The sequence below is a fragment of the Pelmatolapia mariae genome, linkage group LG2, assembly GCF_036321145.2.
Source record: "Pelmatolapia mariae isolate MD_Pm_ZW linkage group LG2, Pm_UMD_F_2, whole genome shotgun sequence".
Classification (NCBI taxonomy): Eukaryota; Metazoa; Chordata; class Actinopteri; order Cichliformes; family Cichlidae; genus Pelmatolapia; species Pelmatolapia mariae.
The window spans coordinates 26524530-26550386 of NC_086228.1; the positions used below are offsets into that span (position 1 = coordinate 26524530).

General features: G+C 41.2%; 1 protein-coding gene across 2 annotated transcripts; it reads left to right on the forward strand.

Annotated features, from left to right (window-relative positions):
- Window positions 1-4098: 4098 nt before the first annotated feature.
- Window positions 4099-25818, forward strand: LOC134644265 (serine/threonine-protein phosphatase 2A 55 kDa regulatory subunit B gamma isoform). 2 transcript variants are annotated; one of them, XM_063497132.1, is made up of 11 exons: window positions 4099-4327; window positions 4735-5068; window positions 7870-8027; window positions 14144-14241; window positions 14540-14705; window positions 15787-15899; window positions 16677-16854; window positions 17581-17745; window positions 19731-19900; window positions 23448-23539; window positions 23684-25818. In XM_063497132.1, exons 3-11 carry the CDS (start codon window positions 7946-7948, stop codon window positions 23976-23978), a joined length of 1359 nt encoding a protein of 452 aa, XP_063353202.1. In that variant the 5' UTR covers window positions 4099-4327; window positions 4735-5068; window positions 7870-7945; the 3' UTR covers window positions 23979-25818. The 2 variants fall into 2 exon arrangements, with proteins under 2 accessions (XP_063353202.1, XP_063353210.1); XM_063497140.1 differs by lacking the exon at window positions 7870-8027 and having other exon boundaries at window positions 4101-4327.
- The last annotated feature ends 39 nt before the right edge of the window (window positions 25819-25857 follow it).

A 25857-nucleotide genomic window follows, 5' to 3' on the forward strand; every position in this document is an offset into this window, starting at 1 on the left:
ACCTGAGAAAACAGTTACCAGTTTTAACACGTATTGCAACAGAAGAAGGGACTACATGCGTGTTTAAGAAGATTTTCACATAAGATCATAATAACAAATGTGCATTTGTGCATATTTAACCTGCTTATATGAGACATATCACATATATTTCATCCATATTTAGCTTCTTGAGGTCTAGCAGTCCATTAGTGGGTGTCCTGTGCACTGAATATTGCATCATGTGTGATTCAGCAAATCAGATCTAAACTGTTTACTTCATTTCAGCTAATTCTGTTGTCTCCCACTCACAATCTAATCTCCAGGTTGTGATCACTTCAGTCTTTCCCCAGAACAATGTTATATCTTGTCCATGTCTTACTCACTAGAAATGGCACTAATAATTTTTCATGCCTCCTCCACTTGGATGTTTTGAATAATATTAACAGAGTCTGCAGGGGTGTCCCCACCGTTTCTATTGAAGGAGATAGTGAGAGGACACAAAACAGCTCAGATTCTCTGTGTAGGGCAACGAGTCCAATTAAGGGAGGGGATGATGGGTGGTCATGCTCTTCTGTTACCAAGGTTACAGGATGGGTCCAAAGCCAAGCCTTGACAAAAGGCACCGTCTCTACAGACAGAAGAGAGACCCAAGGCCACACAGCCAGGTCCAGGGTCAGGCAGAGCATGGAAACAAGGAAAAGCTGGACTTTAAATTTACTGCAGCTAAACAAAACTGCTGTAAGTAAGGTGATAATGATAATTACTGTCTGCGTGTTTACTCATGTTTCCACCTGTTGTAACGATTTGTTTTTCCAACCATAAAAAGTAAACAAGAGGACACTGTAAAAGGTGTTTTAAGCTCTATTATACCTGTTCTTTTATTTTTCATTAATTTACTAAAAGTTCTGACTTTAATCTCAGAATCCTGAGACAAAAGTCAGAATTCTGAGAAAAAAAGTCAGAACTCTGACACCCAGTGTATGCTTTATTAGAAAAAAAGTCAGAATTCTGAGAAAAAAAAGTCAGAATACTGACTTTTTTTTTTATCAGAATTTGGAGATTAAAGCCTCAGAATTCAGAAATTAAAGTCAGAATTCTGACCTTAATCTCAGAATTAATCTCAGAAGTTAGAAGCATGTCTTTTTTTTTTCTTCTTTTCCGGAATTCTGACTTTAATCTCAGAATTCTGAGAAAAAAGTCAGAATTCTGAGATTAAAGTCAGAATTCTGAGACTTTAATCAGAATTCTGAGAAAAAAGTCAGAATTTTGACTTTTTTCTCAGAATTCTGAAATTAAAGTCAGAATTCCGGAAAAGAAGAAAAAAAGACATGCCCACTTTTTTTTTCCGGTGGCCCGAATCCTCTTTCGTAATTTTGAGCTAGATAAATTCCTAAATTTACTTCATGCTTAAAGGTACTCTTTACCATTATAGGGAAAATTGCACTGTTGAGGCACAAACAGTTACCTTACATTGGTTGAAAACAGAAGGACTTTGTCACATTTACAAGAATAAAGGTGATTAGTATTAGTGTCAAAGCTTAGTTTTGCAGTTCGATGCTTTTCATTTGCAGCTTTATAATTTCTCACGTCAATTCCTCTTTTGGTCTTGTCATAAGTGCTGTGGCAGGGTATTACTGAAGCCTAATATTTACCCTACTTTTGGATGAGGTCTGCATAAGCACAGTAGTCCTGCCAACCTGTTGTAGGGACAGTCAATCAGAAGAAATTTGGAATAAAGGTACGGAGGCTTTAAGGGGAGAGGATCTAACATGTCTCCTTTTAGACAGTGAATAAACCGAAGGGCTGGAAATTCCCAGTTTCAGGTACTCTAGCAGAGTCATGATCTAAAAATGCCATTAGTCCACTATAATATGTACAGGTAGCTATACCTATGCATGGGAAAAAGAGGGGTTTGTGGTATATTTTATGCTGGCAGGGGGCACAGAGAAGGTCAGATATGGCAGCAATGTGTGGCGCATTGCTCATCATTGGTAAGTGGTGGGTGGGGGAGGGCAATGCTGGCAGTCTTGGAGTAAGTCAGATAAACAGCTCTTCTTGTTCACTGGGAAGGGGGGAAGGTTAAATCCTGGTGGCAGACAGCCAGCACCAGTGATGACACCAACTGTCACTGGCAGCCCCTCACTCCCTGCTGCTGTGCTAACTCTACTGTCTGTGTGTGTGTGTGTGTCCACTCGAGCATTGGTGTGTGAACTGAAGTGCTATTTCCTTTAGCGTGTGGTCATTTTTGATCCCCCGGAGTAAGGATAGGCAATATGGTTGATAAGCGCAAGTGGAACAGCTGTTTAATGAATCCCCACAACTCTATAGAACAGCTCATCCGAAGCATTTCATTCATGCTTCATATTTATTTATTTATTTATTTGGTACTTTTCTTACTGGGCATTACTGTGCTTTGCTGTATGGCTACTGTGTAAGTAGTGTGTCACATCATTTGTCCAGCACATTTGCTCAGACAACTTTGTTTACACTGTCTGCAGCTTATAGTAGAATACACATCATATGAGGATATAGTGGTGTGAAGTGATGCCTTCACCTCAAGACTCTGGCATACTGCTGAAAAGGTAATAAACAATAAACAGTGTTGGCTGGCTGTTTATCTGTTGTAGATAATCTTTTAGGCCTTCTTTTGTCCTTTTCTCTCAAATTGTTTTAGGATACACTGCACACTGTGCCAAAATATGCCAGGCTTTCAGCTAATAACTCATTGGGAATCACTTTGTTGGATCAAAACTATTATTTTCATCCTGCCAAACCGTGTTGTCTTTGATATTTATTTATTTTTTGTAGATTCAACTAAAGAAATGGGAACAATGTATGTGCTTTTATGACAGGCTGCTGTCAAAAAATAGTAGCAATTTAAGAAAGATGCAATTTAAAATAGGTTCCTTGTGAATCTGTCTTATGTGTTCGTGTTCATCCCTTGAGTCCAATTTATGCTTGAATGGCTCTTAGGTCCATGTTAAGTGGATTAACATGTAAAAAAAAAAAACCCCAAAACATTCCTTTTAAAAAGGTCAAGTATGCAGACTGGACTGAAAATGAGGTTTAAAGATGAACTTTGATAGACCTCCAGAAAGCCTGGAGAACTACTGTTTGAGAATACTTCAAAAATCACAAGAAAAGCTGGCACCTTGGAAGCAAAATATAATGAGGGGTTCTTTTTAAATGAAAAATCTGGACCTGGTATTAAAAGTTCAAAGGAATAAAAATTGCACCATTATTGTACATTACATTAGACTAAATTTGCTTAAATAATTTTGTTAGTTCCTAATTAAACTTTCTTGAAGAGATCAATTCTATTTTTAAGTCTGAAATCAGAAGATTTACTGGAAGGGCTGAGCTCAAAGAATGGGAACAGTGGTAGCAGCTAGCCTAGTTCCCACAAAAGAGTCAGAATACACCAAACAAAACCTATAACATAATCACAGTGATTAATACACTGTCGTAATTGTTTAGTATATACAAAAAACAGGCATGGATTTTAAGGGGTATAACTGGCAACAGATTTCATTGTGACTTCTTAAATTCTGTTCACTCTATCACAGATAATACACCAGAAATATTTGCTTTTAGTATAGATAAATAAGAAATGTGTCGCATGTTAATTTATGGGCTTAAAAAGTCTTTTAAGGTAAAATGTGGATGGACAGAGCTGGGATAGTACAATGTGGAACACTTTGTAGAATGGTAACTTGATAAAGTTATTTTTAGACACTGCTCAAACTTGTTAAAACAAACTAACTAAATTATTGCCTGTCCCTGCTTTTTAGTGTGTATTAACTGACTGTATTAGTCTGTCTGCTACTTCAGTTTTGTCTCCAGGTAAAGGCTATAGTCGTCACTCTTCTGTTGTTCATACTGAGCACATAGTCAGGCGAAACACTCTCCTGCTCTCTCTGCTTTCTCTCCCATTAATCACAACCTTATTAGACGCTGTAGCACTTCCGTTCTGCCACCCACTCCTCTATCCTCAGCTTCTTTATCATTATTAATCACCTGCATTCAGTGGTCAAGCAGATCTCTAGTCTGTGATGATTGGCTGTGCTAGACAGTGGGCGGGGCCCTCGCTGATGCATCATACACAGTACCAGCACAGCAGAAAAGCTCCTCTCTTGCTCTCCCTCCCCCTTCCTCTACCTCTCACTCTGCCTTTCATACATACGCCAGAGCACAGACTGCAGCAGAACGCAGGACCAGAAGGATTTTCCTCCTCATACTGGAACAGTCGAGAAACCAGTGGGACAGAGGTACAGTTAGCCAGTGAGGAGGAAAAAGACATTATTCATAGAAGATCCACTGAGGAGTACCTGGCTTTTAAGCTGCCAAAGTGAGTGCGTGTCCCTTTGCGTTTATCCCCACTGTATATGTGTGTCCATGCGTGTGAGTTTACTGCAGAAGCAGCAGCAGCACTGCAGATACCACGATCAGGGACTCTGCTCATCCCTCTTTCCCCTCCCCCCATTCTCCTCCTCCTCATCTCCTCTTCTTCTGTTAGAGCATCCATTAACAAGCAGGGACTTTTCCCATTTCTGAGTGCGCATTGATTATGTATGTTGCATGTGTTTGTGAGAGAGCAGAATCGGTCTGGCCACACCTGGACGCAGCAACTGCAGGGGGGACTCGGAGTGCGCTTGATTTTCCTTGCCTCATGACTAATGCGTGCTCTTGTGAGGTACAAATCAAGCTCACCACTGGTAGTTTTTGAACTGTTTCCAAATGATCCCCTTTCTGCAGGTTTGCATCTGGCTCTCAGAAGCACTTCTGTGGACTCCCTGGCGCATCCATCCCTCTTTTGGGGCTGCCCCACTCCCTCCGTACCTCCCCCTCAGCCTTACTTAAGTATAGGATGACAAGCTGTGCGCCCCTGTGCTGAGGAGGCGGGCAGCAGTATGGGCACTGTGCTGAACGGCATCCCCACCACCATCCCCTCCGCCACCAATCTGCCACCATCACGCTGCCCCACCAAGACGGGCACTCCCCCAGGCCCCGCTGATGGGCGAAGACACTGACTCCACCCCAACTCTCAACCACCACGGCTTCCTCCCCGACCACAACTATGTGACTGAAGGTAAGAAGATGACACAGGAAGCTGTATGTGTCTGTTCTTTGTATTTAAGTATTTCCTTCAGGCAAGTGTGTATCTATGTATTGAACTTTTGGAGTGTGAGTGAGACAGAGTGCGTGACAAAACTAGCTCAGGGCAGCTTCCTAAGCTTCTATAAGCTCTGTGTTAATTATTGTTCAGACAGGAGCTGCAAACAACAAGCCCTAGTCACCAAAACATTCTTCGTCGCAAAATTATATAATCTAAGGCAACTTTTCCCCTCCTCTCACACTATTTCCTTTTTCCCACCCGGCACTTTTCATTTGTTATTTTGTTTGTGCTACTTTGTGTTACACAGCTATTTTGTCACACTGCAGGGAGGAATTGATCTGACCCATGCCCGAGTGTCTTCACTTTTGTCTCCAGTTGTGTTTGTGTGTCAGAGAATTTTCCAGAAAAACAAGGCATAAAAATTCCACCACACTCTTTTTGTACTTGCATTGCATGTCGGCTCTCGTATGATAACAGCGTCACGCGCGTGTTCTCCCTGTTTGCTCCCCCACTCTTCTATATAATTGGCTCAGGTGTCAGATTGAATACATGATCTAAGGCAGGGGGCATATTGACAAACCCAGCAGCCTACAAAACTGTACAAACCACTGAATTTCTTTGGTTTCTTTATAAAGCATAAAGGAGATGGATTATGACCGTGGATAACCACGTTCTGCTTATCTTATTACCACCACTAATCTTACCTGCATGCTGGCTTTACCTGTCTGCTTTCCTGCCTCGTCTGTCTGTTTCTTACACTCAGCTCATTGTTCGCTACGCGCCTTAGACCTGAACAGCGGATTATCATTTTGGGGTCATGAACGTGTTGCAAGCTTATATGTGATCCTCCTATCACTGTAGAAAGGGAATTATGCTTCCTCTGTGTGTGCTGTGGCATAATTTCCCCTTGCACAGAAGCACATGCTGTAGTCAGGGGAGACTGTAGTGCTGCCTGTTGATTGTGCAAATACTCTTGTGTGTATTCAACACACCACTGAAGATTACATTTGTGCATGTCTTTGTCTGTTTGTGAAGGTGTGCTTTTCTGTTTCCTCTTACATATACTGTGTTTCCATTAGTAAATTGTATCCATTTCAGGAAAAAGGTTTTTAGTAAGTGACTGGTAAAAGAAAAAGAAAAAGAAAAAAAAAATTAGCCTCAATACCCATCAACACCCATCCATTATTGCTATAGTAACAGCCAGCAATGATAAACATGCTGCTTTTCATGCTTGGCCAGAGTGATTGGCAGATTATCTCCACCCACCAATAATGGCAGTATTAATTATTCCACACACACAGGAATTGTTCAGGACTGAATTGCTGATGAGCTCACACCAAGGTGGACACTGCTCAACACTTTTGGTGTGACGGGCTGTGCAGCGCATTGTGAGCTTTAATGGAGAGGACGTTCAGGAGTTCCCCAGATGACCAACAAATATTTTTTCTATCTCAAAAAACCAAAAAAAAAACAAAAAACCAAAAAATCTGTGAATCCACTCCAACCCCCTCCACCTTTCGTTCATGTTCACCCCATCCCCCTTCTGCCTCCCCATTTCCACCTGCCCCTTTTTTCCCTGTCGGGTCTCTAATGCAACACACAGCATTGTCGGGTGCTGAAGTGGCACAACTGCCTAACAATTATCCAACAGTGCTCTAAAGACTGCTCAAACACAGTACGCATGTCTCAGGGAAAACCGAGCTTGGTATAGACACACAGAAGGAGATGGTACATGTGATTTTTATTCATGGGTTTATTTTGCTGTCTCCTGTGTGTGTGCCTGTATGTGTGTTTCCATTTTTATTTCTTTTCTTTTTCCTGTGTTTACATTTATATTCGTGTGTGTGCATCTTTTTGTTAGTTCAGGTTTGAATTTGTGTGGATGTGTGTCTGCAAGTGTTGTGTCTATGTGTGTAAATGTGTGTCTGTAGATCTTCCAGTGGGGATTCCCCTCCCCTGTGAGGGATGCTTAAACTCCCTCTTCCTTGCAGTCCCTCCTCTCTTGAATTACATACATTGCTTACTCCCCATCGTCCACAAACTTCCTTTGCCTTCAAAAGTATCTAATTTGGTTCAATAGATCGAGTAACAAATTCTAATTTTTGACATTTTTTAAACAAGCCCATTATGATCCTATGCCTCTATATATAAGAGTGCCCATTATTAATTATTATTATTCACTCGAACAGAAACTGAAAATAGAAAAATCACTAAATGGTCATATAACAATTCCACATTTAAAAATGAAAACTGTGTTACACTGAATATCTTTGGATGTTTGCCCTGTTTAGTAACTTGTAATGGGGAGATTTGATTATGTTCCACATTATATGTCATTAAAGACTATTCTAAGGCAAGTTCTGAGTAATTAAAGTAATTGGTCACGAGGGAAAATGTGACCGAGTAGCCTCTCTCTGGGCCATGCACACTAATGATTACCTGGAAAGCTAAATGAAAGTGAATAAACAATACATGCTTAAGACTTTGTCCCACTAGCTTTCTGTGTTCATCCTTCATGTGTTGCTAGCTTTTCCCACCAAACCCAATATGTTATTCTGTGATCATGAATACACCACCAGCTGATTTTCTTTGGTGAGTACTCATGATCAAGTGTGGTAATGTAGTAACTCAGTCCCTACCCTTAACCCCGCCTTCAACCCCCTTTGCTGCCCTGGTTCTTTTTCCTTCCTATTTTCCTTCCTTCCTCACCCTCTGCTTCCCTGTTGCCCTCCTCCCTTCCTTTCCCCCTCCGTCCATCCTTGCTCCTCTTGCAGGGCTGCTCCTGGCTATAGCCTGAAGAGCTCCGCCCCATCCTGTCCACCCCTCTCCACCCTGGAGTCCTCCCCCAGGATGTTGAGCCCCATCCAGGTCCTGTGCTCCGACATCACTACCCTTTCTCTGGAGCCTGAGCCTTTTGCTTCTTACACTGAAGGTGTGTGCGCTATCCTCTTCTATCCCGAAGGTCATATCTATGTCACACAAATGTGCCACATGACCCCAGTGTGAGATGTGAGAGTTGTATGTGTGCACATCTGTGTGCTAATGGCTCCATGTGAGAATGTGTGAGTGTTTGAAAGAAGTGTGTGTGTGCGTGTGTGTGAGGGAGTAGTTTGAGTCAGGTGCATTTCCATGTGAGTCTGACTGTTATAAATATCTTAAACATCACTTTGTCTCTGTCTGTCTGCCTCATCCTTTTTTGTGTGCCACTATTTTTATATCCAGCTCTTTATTTTTATCTCAGTCTGCCTGCTCGGATTGTGTGTATGATTGATTTCTTTAAATAGTTTGACCAGATGACACCCCGCCTCCTTCAAAGCATTGCTATCTTAAAAGCATTGCTATCTTTCTTCTATTTTATACTGAGGGAGAAAACACACGGGCACTTCACATCCATGAAAACGAGCACACACAGAATAAAATAAAATCTGTGTAGATGTTCACACAAAGGCCTGGAAATGCATTTTTTCCCCATTTTCATTTCATTCCATCACCTTTATTAATGTGTCGTCTGTAAAATGTCTGAAAGTTGTGAAAAAAGCTTTGAATTTCCTGGAGAATTGCTTAGTTTACTTGACAAGCAATCCATATAATTGGTTTGCTTTTGTGGAACACTACAGACAACAGTTACATTTAATTTCCAAAAAGATAAAATGAGTGAATTTTCTGCATTTTGTGCAAAAGACATTCAGGATTGACTGATCTATTAATGCAAATAAATAAGACCAGAGGAAAGCATTAAAAAGGCAATGCTGTTTATTTTTTTTTAAATGAAGGATTAATTTTTCAACATTTATGAACAGTCGAAACATATTCTGAGTTTTCAATATCACTGGGGTCAGACTGGGTGTAAACATACTAAGCCTCTCATCGTTTTTTCCTGTTAGTCTCACAAATCTGCCGGAAAAATAGATTTTTTTAAAATCAAAAATGAATCACAAGCAGCTTTGAGAACACGTGCAGTCAGAAGAAGCTCCTGCAGCTTGGTAAAACGGGATTACGGGTGTATAGTCTACAGGCGCAGCAGCTCGCTTGTTTTGTAATTCTAATTGTTTATATCTATAACCATTAGGCTCACACCAGCTCCTCCATTGTGCTGATATTTGTGCAGAGAAATGGCAGATTCCCTGCTGTGCTGGGCTTAAATCACTCCTCTCCACACACGTGCACTTCTAACAAACACATGCGCCAGTTCTTTTTCCCAGATAACTCCAAAACTGCAGGACAGGGATCAATTTGCCATCTCCCTCCGGCAGGCTCTCCCCTCCTCCTCCCTCACTCCCTCCAACCCGTCTATTTCTCTACAGGGTAATTGAGTACACACACTTGTGCACACGTATGCAGGAAATGCGTGGTGCTTGAGCTACAGCTTACACACACACACACAAACAGATGCATCTCCTGCTGAGTGGTGGCTTGTCCCTGCTTTTAAGGAGCGTATGTTTTTGGCTTGGCTCTAATGGTCCGTGTTTACCCAGACCTAAGATATCTATAATTGGACCTGTAGGATGTCTGCTTCCCTTTCTGCCCCCCACCCCCCAAAACAGGAATTCTGCCTCCCTGTGTTTTTACCTCTACCCTGTTCTGCATCATCTGACTAAGAATTAGATTAACTGACTGATCACTTCAGCTCTATCTGTCAGCTATTTTCACTGCTAATGTTGTGAGAAAACTGTGACATCTAAAAAATATTTGCTTTGTTCAACCAGCATCCCCAAAATTCGAGCCATACAATTAATAACAGTTAATTTTGTATTTACTATGCTGTGATTTTTAAGGCACTGCTGTCCGTAAACACTACAGTGTTTGTGTATTTGGTGTTCATACCCTGTGCCTGTTTTATATTTTTCTGTATCATTGGGTTCATTCATGTTTGTGTGTTGTTTTGTGCTGTATGTGTGAGCGCATGCACTTGCAGTCACAGTGTGTTCCTTCAGCTTCTGCAGTGTGGCAATGAGTCAGACAAGCCTGCTGATGCTAATGGACAGTCTGTGGGAGAGACAGACTGAGGAAGCTTGCTGTACTGTAGCACACTTATCCACAAGACAAAAACCTACAGCCTCACAATGGCACACACATTGCCTTTACACACAAGTGAACTGGACAGCAATACTTCTTGGGAGAGAACCACAGTGATCATGATGGTAGTTATCTCTGCAGTTGTTGCTTAGATTCTTATTAGGTTTTTTTCTCCTCTATTAAAGAGAGTGAAAGACACAGATGGGTGTGTGTTTTGTGTGTGTGCACAAAAAGGAAACAGAGGAACAAAAGACCAGAAGAGGATCCAGGTTGAGAACAGACTAAGGCTGAGCCAGGAGAGAGTGTGTGCTCCATATTTTATTCAGCTATACTGTGTGCCGCTCCTGTGGTTTTGCTTAGCTTAGCTCTTTCTGACTGTGACCTGACTGGAGACACAGTTGTCCGTATCCGTCCAGCCTCTCACTCACGCACGGAGCATTAAGCTCACACATTTTCTTTGCATTATTTTATGCACATGTGCATGTAAAGCCCCTCTGGTGCACATATGCGCGTTTGTGAATTGGACTGCATACACAGGGGTCTGCATGTCTGTGTGCATCCCTTAATTATCTGCCTATCCTCAATTAGGATCACAGCGTCTGCTTCATCTCCTGGTATTAATTTAGCAACATTTGTTAGTGGACAGAACTAGAGCAGCATAATTATTTTACCACGCTCCTTCTTCCTGTGAGGATTGGATTGCTGAATCCCACTTCCTCCTTCACCAGATTCCATATACGGCTAACCTTTACGAGCACCGTCTCCACTGGTTGGCTCTGCTTGTTACTATGGCAACCGCTACACACTGGAGGACCCCCACCACCACCACTATCACCACCGCTGCCTCAGCTTCATAGTCCTTTCCCTTCACCATCCTTTCCATTTTACCACCACCACCAGCATCACCACCACTTGTGCACACTAGGCAGCAGAGTGCTGTGGGGGAGGGATGAGAGAGGGAGAGAGGAAGAGAGGTGAATGTGCAGAGACAACCAAGAAGAAACTGAGACAGGGAAATGGGGCAAAGAGAGAGATTGGCGAACGGGAGATTAGAGATGACAAAAGAACATGTGGGTTGAAAGGGAATGAGAGACAGCCTAAAATTGAGGGGGAAATTGTTACCGAATAATAAGAACGGTGCTGCAGCGCCTGAGAGATCAAGAAAGTGTGTAATGAAGAAAGATGGCTGAAGTAAAGAAAGAGGTAACAAGTGATACACAGAATGTATGAGGGTGAATGAGGTTGTGTTGTTGTGGAGATTGAAGAGCAGTCCCCGCCTCTCCTCATCATAAAATCTCTTTCTCAAGGCCACAACAAAATAGGCAAGGCTACAGCTTTGAATCACTCTGACTCAATAAATACACTCTCCAAGCTCTATTTTTATTACAGCAAAGCTTAGTAAGAGCCATGTTCTTTTCTACCAACACCATGTGCTGTATAGAGAAATCCAGTAGACGCTGCAATGCCTTGTTGTTATTTTTGTGGTCAGCAGTCAGTTTTCAGTTGCAGTTTCACGGTTTTTATCACTTTTTTATTTCCATACTCGGTCACTGTGTGTGTTTAGGTCTGCAGCCCAGTGCGATGCACAAGTTAAACAGTGTTATGTGGGACAGAAACAGAGATTATTATTGAGATAACTGGAGAAGTGTTAGTTAATGCATTAAATGTCTGGCTGTTGTCAGCGGTCTAAATCATCATCTTCCTCTTCATCATCTTCTGTGGGGTCATCACAGTGCTTCATCTGCTTCTGTCTTGCCCTATCCCTAGCAGCACCATCTATCACAACAAGCCTCTGCATGTCCTTCTTGACTGCATCCATGACTCTTCTCTTGTTTCCTTCTGCCTGGCCTCTTGCTTTGTTGCCAAGCTGCTAGCCTGAGCTATCCCTCTGATATATTCATTTCTAATATTGTTGGCTACTCCAAATGAAAATGAGAATGTTTTCTACTCTGCCACCGCTTGGCCTCCTGTATTTTTGTCAGTGCCAAATCACACATCGTAGCAGGTCTCACTACCATCTTGTAAACGTCTTGATGCATTCTCAATCATCCAGGAAAGTAAATCTCCAAAAGTTGATTCTGTTCATCTGAATGTAGCGTTTTGTGGGAGAAACGTTTCGTCACTCATCCAAGTGACTTCTTCTTTGGCCAGTGGTTGTTGATCAATGGTCATGAGATTTTGCATAATTAAGATTAAGGAACTGACCTCCCAGCCCATTGTTCCTTCAGTGGGCTGGTTTCAGTCATTATGCAAATGTACTGTTTATAAGATTGGGGAAACCTGCAGTCAGCTGAGACTGAAGAAGTCACTTGGATGAGTGACAAAATGTTTCTCCCACAAAACGCTACGTCCAGATGAACAGAATCAACTTTTGGAGACCATCTTGTAAACCTTCTGTTTCTCTCTCACTGCTATATTTCTGTGACAAATCACCACATCACTTGTCTCCACCCACTCCACCCTACCTGCAAACTGTTCTTTACCTCTATTGTGCTCTATTCATTGCTTCGGATGGTTTTTAAACTTTACTACCTCTGCCTCTTGCAGTTTCACCTTTACACCTGTCTCTCTCTCTAATTCACACCCATGTTTTCTGTCTCGCTTCTACTGACTTCCATCCATCTTTTCTCCAGTACATATCTCCACCTCTTTAGGTTCTCTTCCACCTGCTCCCTACTCTTAGCAAAGGGCTACCGCCTGCAGTAAGATTAATTTAGTAAAAAGAAAAATCATGATGGCAAATGTAAAAACAAATGAAAACAGCTTACACCAGCACATCTAGCACTCCATAGTCATTTGTTACTTTTTTTTTTTTTTACATTAAAAAGAAAACAATTTGTGGGTTCGTGAGAGGTAATATGCTGGAACTGTTTCTCGTTCAGGTGCAGTAAGTTTGTTGATTTGCTATTTGTTAGGTTTATAGTTACTTCCCGAATAAAGGACTATAACAAAACAAATGATAATAGAGGTGTAAAATACTTTTTTTTTTAAATGTGTCTGTTCACAATGGTATTCGTGATCTTGGAGGAATAGTACTATAAGTTAGCCAAGCTTCATGCCGGGTCAGTTACATCCCTTCTCATTACTCATCATTTTTACCGAACCTTACAGTTTAATCTATCTGAAAGAGGTTTAAGCACAGATACTTTCAAGCAGCTTTGTCTCTAAACCTATTGTATGTTTACAACTAAATCTTCAATCTGCTGCACAAAGGCAGAGGTGAAAGGAGGACAAGTAGACGGAGGAGCAGGGAGCAGATTACATGCGAAGCTGAACCACACACAGGCCCCAGTTGTCCCGCTCACACACTCTTCTTTTGACCACACAACTGCGCGCTTTTCCGTTTCATGTTTTGTGTATTGTGTTGTACAGAATGGACCACGTAAAGCACTGAGTCACTGCACTAAATGCTAAGTGGATAATAATGTGCCGATATTTCAGCGCTGTAAATGAGCCATTGTGTTATTGTTTAGGGAGCGATGGGAGCTTTGAGGCAAATATACAAATGAATGTAATATGAAATTAGCGATTAAAACTCACTGTGTCGTGACTTTAAACACGCAGTTGTTTATGCCCTTAATAGAGACCAAAGAGTACGCATTCACCCCAGCATAAAAACATGAACCCGAGTGACTCTGTAGTCTTGTACGTCATTGTGTATGTATCATAGTGGAACACAGAAAGCACCTGTGCCTACTGTGAAACAGCTGTGTGTGTGATTTCCTTTGTTTTATGTACTTGCATGTTCTTTATAAAGCTCATTCTTAAATTTCAAGCACAGTTATGCAATAGTTATCAAATATTGTCTCATTCCAAACATGAATTTGCATATTTTAATCCACTTACATGTTAATCCGCTGACTGTTGATTTGGTTTAATAATTTAGTGTGAGACGAACATTATACAGATGAATGATGTTGTGCGGCTAATGGCTACTCCTTCTCTCTCTTTCACTGTCATTTCCACTCTCATACTACACATCTTCTCTTCTTCTCTCTCTTTCTGCGTTCATCTTTGTCTTTATACTTCCAGCTGATATCATCTCCACTGTTGAGTTTAACCACACTGGAGAGCTCCTGGCCACGGGAGACAAAGGGGGCCGTGTGGTCATCTTTCAGAGGGAACCTGAGGTACTTACACATGCGCACCACACCAGCACTGACACACTTGCACTCATGCAGTATGTTCAGATATAACATTTTTCATTTGAGCTGTAAGGGCAGCAATGAATGCACTTGGTTCCCCTCCAGCTACAGTCTATATTGGTTGATAAATACTTGATGTCCCTGCTGTGTCAGAGAGTGTGTCATTATAGCTGTGCAGAGTCCATGCCAAGCAGTTTCTGATTAACATCGAGGTGATGGAACATGCACATTTTTCACTTTCACCTACCTTTTTTTCCCCTTTCATTTCTTTTTCTTTTCATAGAGCAAGACTGAGCCCTTCTCCCAGGGAGAGTACAATGTCTACAGCACCTTTCAGAGCCATGAGCCCGAATTCGACTATCTTAAGAGTCTGGAGATTGAGGAGAAGATCAATAAGATTCGATGGCTGCCTCAGCAGAACGCTGCACACTTCCTGCTTTCCACCAATGGTGAGAGCCTCCTGCATACACACCCTGGAGAAAACTGGAAGCCGATGTGATTGATTGATATTTTCTACATTTGCTGTGAACCACTTTAAATGATTGCTTTTTCTGAAAGCATTATCTAAGAGCATATTTCTGAGATACTGTTGCTTCTCCCTTACCCTTTTCCACCTGAGCACTGCCAGACCGTATCTTATTAAAATAGTACCTGTCTTCTTAAAAACATTAATGAGTGTGACCCACTTTAAAGCTCCAAACAGCTTTAATGGAAAGGCCTCCTAAAACTACTATATGTTGCGTGTCACTTCTTTTTAATTTGCCATTGGAGGTGTTCCATTTCCCAGGATCTCCTGTATTGTTGTAAAGATACTATACTCTCTCAAATTCAAAATTTTGACCACTTGAAGATAAATTTGAATTTGCCCCAATGTTCCTTACCCAATGAGGTTTTTAGGATTGTGGCGCTGTTACTGATTGAACTGAAAAAAAAAAAGAAGCCTTTGGCTTAAGGAGTTAACATGTTTGTGTGGGTGAGGAACGTCTCGCAATTAAGATCTTAAGTCAGAAGCAGATTTTCCCTTGCCTAATCGCAGATGAGTTTCTGTTTGTGTTGCAACTCTTCTCTGTAGTACATTAGGATGTGAGGTTACACTCTGATTTTATGGCTGGAATACTTATTTTAGTTTATATTTACCCTGAGAACCTGAGTATTGATTTTTTTAAAGTACTTTATTATTTATAATTGAAGGCATGAAATATGTAGGACCTGCCTCAGCAGCTGAGTAGCAAACATGCTGACATGTTTGCTGTTGCTATTTTCTCAGTATAATACAAAGAGTCCACGCTTCCTTACCAACCTGACTGTGTGATAAATTAGTACATAATATAAATGTTTGTAAATTTTTTTTATTACAAAACAAAAACAGTTTACTGTAAGTTTTAATGATTGTAGCTTTGATTGTGATGAAATCCCATACTGGACTCTGGGATTGTTTTTAATCACATCTAGGTAGAGTCTCTTAACATCAAAGCATTTCAACAAGCACCTTTATCTGATTATTTAATGGCCCTGTTATCTGTTTTCCAGATAAGACCATTAAATTGTGGAAGGTGAGTGAAAGAGACAAACGGCCAGAAGGATACAACCTGAAGGATGAAGAGGGTCGAATCAAGGATATCTCCACAGTCACCTCTCTACAGGTATCTATCTATCTATCTATCTATCTATCTATCTATCTATCTATCTATCTATCTATCTATCTATCTATCTATCTATCTATCTATCTATCTATCTATCTATCTATCTATCTATCTATCTATCTATCTATCTATCTAGTACAGGTTAGGAAATAAAACTGGGTCAGTGAGTACAGATGTGTTTGCATGTGTAAAAATGGGTCACTGGCACAAGGAACATGCGAGTATGTGTGAGCCTGTGGGGGTGGTGAAATCCTCTTTTTCTATCCTTCACTACAGCGCAGGGAGAAAACGTCTACACTGGATCTTAATTAGTTAAAAGCTTCAGTGTTTCTATCAGCAGTAAACTCTTAATACGAGTAACTCACCGTGCCTCCATATGTCTGGTTATAATGCACCTCTGTCCTTTTGGAGGAGAACCAATGTTAGTGATTCTAACACTGTGCAGTATGCAGAAAAAGAAGCCATAAGTTTAAAACTACCCATGCAATATTGTGCAGTCCCCCTTTGTGTGGGTGAATTTGTTAAATGTAAGCATGTGTCGACAAACAGTTTTTTAAAATGAAGCCAAATGAGTGAAGGACCGAATGAGCACTTGGACATGCTAAAGTTTCACTCCTGAGAGTTGCTCCTTTATTATTGATGTCAAAGGAAGTAATGCATTAAATATTAACTATGATACAATTAAATTATTTCAGTTTATTCCACTCTGTATATCTTCTACTTCTTTCCTTTCATTCAGAATAAATGTTAAACTGTTCTTTCTTTGGGGCTTTCCAGGTGCCGGTGTTGAAGCCCATGGACCTGATGGTGGAGGTAACTCCTCGGCGAGTCTTTGCCAATGCCCACACCTACCACATCAACTCCATCTCTGTCAACTCTGACTATGAGACCTACATGTCAGCGGATGACCTTAGAATCAACCTTTGGCATCTGGACATCACTGACCGTAGCTTCAGTATCCTTCGTGGTTCGAAGCACTTGTGCACAAAGACTGGAGGAGATGAAGACAAACACTTATGTGTGTACGCACATAAAGCAGGCATATATTTGTCAAAGCCCAGGGACTGCGATAATGAATGCATACATTAATGCATACGTACTCAATAATCAATTCCTGCCCACACAAAGCTCTGCAAATCCCACTTTGTTGTATGAAGATATGCACAAAGACACACACAGTGCTGGGGGAGGGGAGTATTATTCTTGAGGAGTGAAAATGTATCTTAATGAATAATTCAGTGGCTGCATAAATATTTCAGCCCTTTTCTGAGTTCTAATCCAGCTCAATAGGACACAGTACAGTCGCATCCCTGACCCAGACAGGATTTATAATATTACAATTTATGTGAATATGGAATTAGTTTTCTCCCAACAATCCCCTCTAGATATATTTATATTGGTTTGCTTTATTCCTGCTGTGAATTATTGATATAGTGTTGGCTATGTATACATTTATATAAACTTTTGTTTATATTTCGTTTGTAGATTATTGGCCTGTGTGTGTTTCCATATTATTTTAATCAGTTTAATTATTTTCTCATTGAGTCAGTTAGGGAGTTAAATTAATAAAAGGATGAATGAATGCATAAATAATTGAATTAATTATGTGCAATCTATAAAGCGCAGGCCCAAAGAAGCTGACTCTTTGAAAGTTTTCCTCAGCTGTGGCGCTCTCTATCAGACATTGTGGACATCAAGCCAGCCAACATGGAGGATCTGACAGAGGTGATCACAGCGGCTGAGTTTCATCCCCACCACTGTAACTTGTTTGTCTATAGCAGCAGTAAAGGCACCCTGCGCCTCTGTGACATGAGAGAAGCAGCACTGTGTGACAAGCACTCTAAATGTGAGTAAAACGTGCTGAGAGAAATGATGGACACGTGCATGTTGCATGTTTATAGTTTTTACAGCAAAGATTAGAAAAGATCTAAGGTTTTAGATAAGTATGCTAACTCTTCAAGACAGCCCAAAATTCAACAGCATCTGTATTTTTTTCTTAAATTGAATTGACTGGTACTCAGAGTTTGTCTACTCTATTTGAGCAGTCAAAGCGCTTTCTTACAAGCCTCATTTATGGATTCACACACATTCAAGCACAAACACTTCTTTTTCTGTGCCTAGCATTCACATGCTCGCACTGATGGATCAGAGGCAACTTGGGGTTCAGTATATTGCCCAAGGATGCTTCGACAAACAGACTAGAGTAAACCACCATTTCGCTGCTCTAACTCCTGAGCAGCAGGTGCTCCAAACTAGCAGCAAGGAATGGCAGTGCTTTTTTCTGTAAGCTGGGTTTATCTCTATCCTCTGATTTTTCTTCTAAATTTTTAAAATTGAGGTTTGCATTTGTGGTATTGAGTGGAATCCCTTGATAACTCTTGTGTGCCCCCTCAGGGCAATTTTTATTGCTTTGGTATTCCCAGACTTTTAATTTACCACAAATTGTTAAAGTTTTTAGGCATTTTGAGCATGTTAGTTCAAAGTGCTGCTGTGCCCAATTTTAAGCTTTACTCATCTCCAGCTGGCAACATTTAAGGTAAAATAATACTAAACGAATACTAAAAGATAAATTGTAAGAATTATGATTTCCCCACAGTGTAGAAGCATGATTTATCTCTTCTGGACCTTTTCTACTCTGTGTAATAATTTTTAGTTCTACCTCAGAACAGGGCTAGTTGCCCCATAAATCTGCCACCCTTAAGGGGCAACAATTCAAGTCATGGCACTATATTTCTTGTATTTACGTTTTTTCTCAGTCACTTTGGTTCATTTCTCAGAACATTGAGTCATTTGTGCATGATAAAAGCAATGTCATTCTTTTAAATAATTCTTTGACGCATTAATCGTGTAAATGGTTACATACAACTATTTCTTTCTGTCTCACTTTCCAAAACATCCTGGCAGTAGTTCACTGTGCAAGTCACTACATGGTTTGCAGCATTTGTCACAATATGTGATGTGGATGAGAATTTTTACAGGCCACAAATTCTTCACATCGCAGCAGATGTCATGAAAAAGACTGTACACAGCCTCTGCAGGTGTCTGCTCTGACATATTTTTTGGCTCTGTATTTTTTGGCTTTGTGCTACAAAACAATCTCATCTTTTTCTTTTCTGTTGGTAACCTCGACAAAACAATTTTAGTTCATACACCAGAAATGTAAATGTTAATCCCGACTAGTCTCATACATGCAGTATTGTGTCAGCTTGTTGTTTGGAAACTGATGTATGCCTTACGAAAATCCCTGTCACTGAATCTTAGCCATGGTTTCCTCGACTGCTTGCAGTACTTTAGTGGACTCACATATTGACAACATGGCTGCAAAATCTGACTAAAAGAGTGAAATGTTCATTGACATTTTGGTCATAAATAATACTTATGAGACTGTGAGCCGAGCTTTCCTGCCTGTCTTTTCTTTGTTTCCCACTTTTTGTTCCTGTTGTAATGCTTCATCCATTCAGTTTACAGCTTTGATCATGAGTCACTGCTGCAGTGTTCCTGCACAAGCTGTGCTCAGCAAGCAGCTAGATCTTTCATTTTATTTTTCATATTCAGTGTTTAGAGGAACTTTAATAGAGCTCTTTGACATTTGCTAATGTTTATACACTGATGTATTCAGACAGCAACACCTCTACTGAAAGATACAGAAGTCATGTCCATGGTCTCTCTGTCTCATAAATGACACTTAACATAATGAGTCATCTGAGAAATTTATCTCTGTACACGAGATAAAAGCACACATATCCAACTGTGTTTCTGCCTTTCATCTTGCTTAACGGCACTCGCTGACCTCGCCTTCTCTCGCCTTTTTGTCTCCCTCCCACTCGCCAGTGTTTGAGGAGCCCGAGGACCCCAGCGCCCGCTCTTTCTTCTCCGAGATTATCTCCTCTGTGTCGGACGTCAAGTTCAGCCACAGCGGTCGATACCTGCTCACCAGAGACTACCTGACCGCCAAAGTCTGGGATCTCAACATGGAGAGCAAGCCCCTAGAGACATACCAGGTGTGTGACTGGCGATGTGTGGAAAAACATGAGGCAGTGTCACAATAAATGACAAGAAACACCAGGATGAATATTATATACTGTATTCTGTCTTACCCAGCTACCATGATGAGAAATGGATAGATCAAGGTTAAGGAGCTCCCAGGGGTCAGGGATCCTTGCAGGTCACAAATAATACAATTGACAATTGGTTTTCTATAACTTTAAGCTGTTTTATTTTATTTGTAGGAGATTTAAAGAACACACTGAACAAAGGAGAAACATTACATATGCACAGCAGGTTCCTTGATTAGCTTTAAGGCTATGAAAATGATCTGCTATGGACTTTGCACAGTTGCAAGAGAGAGGAGGGGGAAGACATGCAGCAAATGCTCTGGAATGGATTCAGCCTGGTGAGCTTTACTGGCACCCCATTTTTTTTGCACATCTTAACCTTACTCTGGACTGATATGTGCAAAACTCTCTACATCATCAAGGCATCAAATGGGGGAAAATTATTTTCTTTTTTTTAATTACTTAGGTAATATATATATATATATATATATATATATATATATATATATATTCTTTTTTTTTTTTAAAGGGAAAAAAAGGCCTGAACCTGTTACTGTAGTGGGTGGTGTTACTAAGAAACCCAGCACCAAACTATCAACTGTCATCATTACCACTGACCAAAATCCCAGTTGTGTTGTCCAAATGGCGAGGTGACTAACGGTTTACTGAAAGAGGGCATTGTCGTTATGGAAGAAATACAAAATCGGAGAACAAAATGAGTCATGAGCGTAAGATTGTCTCTTACAATCACAGTACTTACAGATGATTCGATTTTTTCCCAAACCTTTTAAGGATAATTGAGTTGATTTTCAAGCCAGAAAATGCACTTCTCCTCACTGATGCAGAATCCTCACCAAGTTTTTTAATGTAAGATTGTAATCTCTTTGTATGTCAAAGAAATGAATAAACCCAAATTAAAACTGTAAATTATCAGTATGTTGTGTATGCGGGAGTTAATTTACAGGGGCTTAAAAATGCTGTGTTGATATACACATGAAATAATAAGCTTTTTAATATTTACGCATCCTATTATTTACACATACATGCTCAATTTTTCTCCTGTGTCACTTCTAAGTGGCCACGCTAGCTTCTGGTTATGCATTTATAGGCACTAAAACTATTTATCAGCTCCTTTTTTTTCCAGTATGTGTTTAGTATTCCTGCCTCAGGCCTGTGGGTGAACATGCGTGTTTGTGTATGTGTTCCTGCCTGACGTGTGAGGGCCTGTGAGGCGGCCAGGAGTGGGAGGCTGAGACGCACTGGAGCTATTTATAGGATCCCGAGCCTCCACTCATAAAGTAAAGCGTGAAGGAGGGATACCTTCCACAGTGGCTGACACCTAGATCTGCAATGCAGCACAGAAAGGGGGAAGGAGGGACAAAAGGGGTGAGGAATTGGGAGGGAGTATGAGGATGGTGTGATGTGAGGAGGAGAGGTGAATAAAAGAGAGTAAATGGTAGGATTAGAGAGAAGGATTGCAGAGGTTGCAGCGTACGGTGGCCTCTGAAAATATCTGCATTCAGGTATAAATATGTATAAAAACATGGTCAGGTCTTCATCTAAGTCACAGTTATGGACTCTATTTTAACTATAATAATAATCCTGCTCTTGTTTTTGTTCAATACTTTATTTAAACACTCAGTGTTGTTTGGAAAAAGTATTCCAACTGCTATGCTAACAGCAGAGTTGATTGGAGTCAGGAGTTAACAGCAGCATCAGCTGATGGAAATCATGCCTTTTAGAAAAGACATGTTAGAATTTATTGAGGTGAATTTAGTTCCATAGTAAGCTGGGCAGACCCAGACAGCTCAAGGCTGAAAGGAATCGGTGAAGCTGGTCTGTTTTATGATGCTATGGAGAACTGAGGCCACATCAGGAAATCAAAGGAAAACCCCCAGAAAGACACCTCTTTCTTTGTATTTGAAATTTAATAAAGGACAACTTGAAACTGTATGGCACTGCTGGGAAAGTGGTTTTTGGATTGATCACACCATTTGGGAAGAACACACAGCACAAAGGGGAATTGTATAACGATCACAAAAACATGAGCCCAAACTGTGTAGAGTAGAAAAAGCATTGTGGTTTGAACCTGCTTCGACATCTTCCAGTCGAAATCTGTCAGGGAAGACTATTGTCAGAGCGTGGTGTCTGTGCTTTGAGCCTATCACTCCACACAAATAATGATACACATGAAAAGTGAGTACATATTCCTCTGGAGCCTAAAGGTGGATGCAGGGATTGTGGAGGGGTTGAAATGGCAAGCCAATAGCGGGATTGACTTGTCAAGGGAGAAATTTATAACTTAAATAGACCATCAAACCAGGAGGGTATCTTTGGTTTGTTATGTGAGGAGAGTGACGCATGTTAGGTGTGTGTGACAAGGCACACCTGGAATTGTCTGCCTGAGCTTGCAGGCTTCACTCCATTTTATCTTTCAGTTTTCCTTTTGTTTGAGGTTCTATTATTTTATTGCTCCAGCACTAGCATTAGCATTAGCAATTTCATGTTTCTGTATATTTTGTTATATAGAAAAAGATCAGATTGTATTTCATGACAAATTAATGCAAGAAATGGAGTAATTCCAAATCCATTGTATGTGGGCAGAAAGTGGGTGCTGTGGTGGGGGTGGGGGGGGGATTTAAAGGCTAAGCTACCTTATTATTTATTTATCTATGGATCTATTTTGTAAATTTACACCTGTACCCCCCTGGATCATGAAAAATGTGCACAAATTCATGAGGAATGAGGCGCCATGCTCTAAATCAGAAATCATGTGGACTGGGTGGGGGGGTGGAAAGAGGACTGTATATTCAGCTCAAGCTGACACGGTATCATTTTCCCCTGTGCAGAAAGACCCAAAGGGAAAAACAAAATTGTCACTGGTTTTGATGTACAACCGTGAGACGACCTCAGTTTGACTGTTTATTGATTGCAAGGTGGCTGTTGGCTGCTGACTTTATGCAAAATGTGGGAAGCGGCAGTGGGGGGGGTGGGGTGGGGGGGCTCAATGGAGAGAACAGGACCTGGAGGAAGAGGAGGTGTAGATTTCATCTCCTTGCATCACTGAGCAGACACAGTGCTGACACAGGCAGGTCGAATAAAAGCACGAGGAAAAGCAGTTATAAGTCAGTGTATGTGTGCGTGTAAGAATATATGTGTGTCTCTATTATCGCACCCTTGGTAGGTGCGATTGTAGAGAGCTGGATGTTAATGGATTTAGTGATATGGAAAGGAGGGTAGATTAAAATGTACTCCTGGCCCTTGTATTGCTGAAGGTTGGTGTTGTGTCTTATTAGCGTTTCCTTCAGGGAGGATTGTGTTACAGCATGCCCATATTTAATGTGTTTTGGTTGTGCTGAGCTTGGTATGTGTGTTCATGTGTCTTCTGCTCACTCTTCTATTTATAGTTTACGCTGAGAGTCGATACCTGGGAGTCATGCAGCTGTGAGATGGGCTCGATTGTAATCATATCTGTTTGTGTGTGTTCTTTCAGGTTCATGATTATCTCCGCAGCAAGTTGTGCTCTCTCTACGAGAACGACTGCATATTTGACAAGTTTGAGTGTGCCTGGAACGGCTCCGACAGGTACCTGATGTTTGACGATGGATGTGTGTTTCCAGCTTACAGCCATCTGTTAGCCATACCTGCTTACCTTAGAAATGATGTGATGAAAGCATGAAAACTGTCTTTAGAGTAACTGGATCTCTCCTATCCTCGTGCTCTGTACAGCGTTATCATGACCGGAGCCTACAACAACTTCTTCCGCATGTTCGACCGCAACACCAAGCGCGACGTCACCCTGGAGGCGTCACGGGAGAGCAGCAAACCCAGGGCCGTGCTGAAGCCGCGGAGGGTCTGCGCCGCGGGAGGAAAACGCCGGAAGGATGATATCAGTGTGGACAGCCTGGACTTCACCAAGAAGATCCTCCATACGGCTTGGCACCCGAACGAGAACATCATTGCCATCGCTGCCACTAACAATCTCTACATCTTCCAGGACAAACTCAACTCCGAGATGCATTAGTGAATGGATGTCAGCGGCAAATACAAATGAGTTTACACCCAAAAACACACAACTATGCCAGAATGTACACACTATCAGACATGCACACACACACACACTTTCACACAGCCAAGAGATGCCTAAAACGCATACCTACACACACAATCAGAACTCATACACAGCGTTTCACGTCCCTCCTTCACCTCCTCCTCAGCCTTCCAGAACTGCAAGGCCCTCGGCAGGGCTAGGTAGGGAACAGGCTGGATTACACAACGGATTATGGATTGCAAAATTGTCCGAACAGTGGATTTCCTGATTGTTAGCCTCTGGATTGATGGTGTGTTGGTTGCTGCAGCTCGGCTTCCTGAAGGGAGGGATCACACCCTCGGCCCCAGAGTGGAGAGACATTTACATGTTCATCTTCTTCTTTTTTTTAATTCTTCATGCTCTTTTACTTTTTTTCCACCTCCTCCTCCACCTCCTCTGCTCTCTGTATTTGTGTGCTCAAGCAAATCCTATTCTTATCCCTTGCCCACTGTTTTGTGTAACAAAAACCCTTTGTGGTTGTCTACCAGCGGCACTGATGAGAAATGGGGCATTTATATAACTGGCTGTTTGTTTTAAGATCAGATCATCATTTCAGATCAGCTTTCCCTCTTCTGTTTTATGTAACTTCTTGTTAAATGATGATGATGGTAATTAAAGAGGATGAGGTAAAGTGATTTGCATGATGTACGAGGATGAACTTGGGACCCCACCCCCCTTCTCCCTAAGCCCACCAGACGCCTCTGAGCTCTCCCTGAATCAGGAGAGACGACCAAAAACTGGGCTGCGTTCAGCGACGTGAAACATTTACAGTCCTGCAGATAGAAGCAGAAGTTAACAGATGATACTATACCACCATGGCCTAACATGAGGACACGCGCTCATATATGGTCCACAGTGCGTTTCAGTAATTCTTGTTTTCCCTGCTCAAACTGACCCGAACGTCTGTGAGTTCTGCTTCTGGTCTGAGGCTGCTTTGTGTGCTACTCTGACATTAAACATGTTAAACTCAGATCAAGCAAAAATATTACTAAAAAGAAAAAAAATCGAAAAAAGAAATAATTTCAGCAATCAAATGATAAATGCTGCATGTCAAACAGATTTAGCCTAGGTGTTTATAAATTGACTCACTGACTGGCTTGGCTGCCTTCGTAACCATTTTAGATCCAGCTTGTACAAAGGCTTCAGGGGCCCCCCAGGGGGCCCCTTGCAGCACGAGTAACCATAGATGACCGAGCTCCCTTACATTTATTTGTGTCTTCGGACGCTGAAGCATGTTTACCGGTGTTCGGTTCATACACTTAACACGTACTTTTCGAATGAAGCCGTCCACAAAATCAGTTTCTGCTCAGTGAAACTGCAAACTGAGAAGAATGGGGAATGTTTGTGATTAACATTAAAAGAAAAAAGACAAAAAAATCTAAGGGCCTAAATGGTGTCTGTATATATCAGCTCGGTTTTTGACATGTATGAGGTTTTGTTGTTTTTAAACAACCATAAACGGACTGCAGACTTGATCATCGGTACTGATGACTGCCTCCAAAGCTACAGCAAAGAGATGGTACTTTAATCTCTTCGGCCTTCCTCACTGATAACTTTGCTGATGTGTTTATTTTTTAGAAAACAGCAAATTCTTTTATCTGTCCTTTTTTGTTCCTTTTGCTTTTTTCTGTCGGTTGTAGCCTACTCCACGTCCCTACCACACTAAGCCACATATTTTTGTGTTAATGTATGTTGATGACAAAATTGTCAAATGAACAGTTATAAATAATGTTAATATGTTTTTTTTCTGAATAAAGATTTCAACGAAATTGCATCCAATGGGCGTATCGTTGTGATTTTTATTACTGTTTAG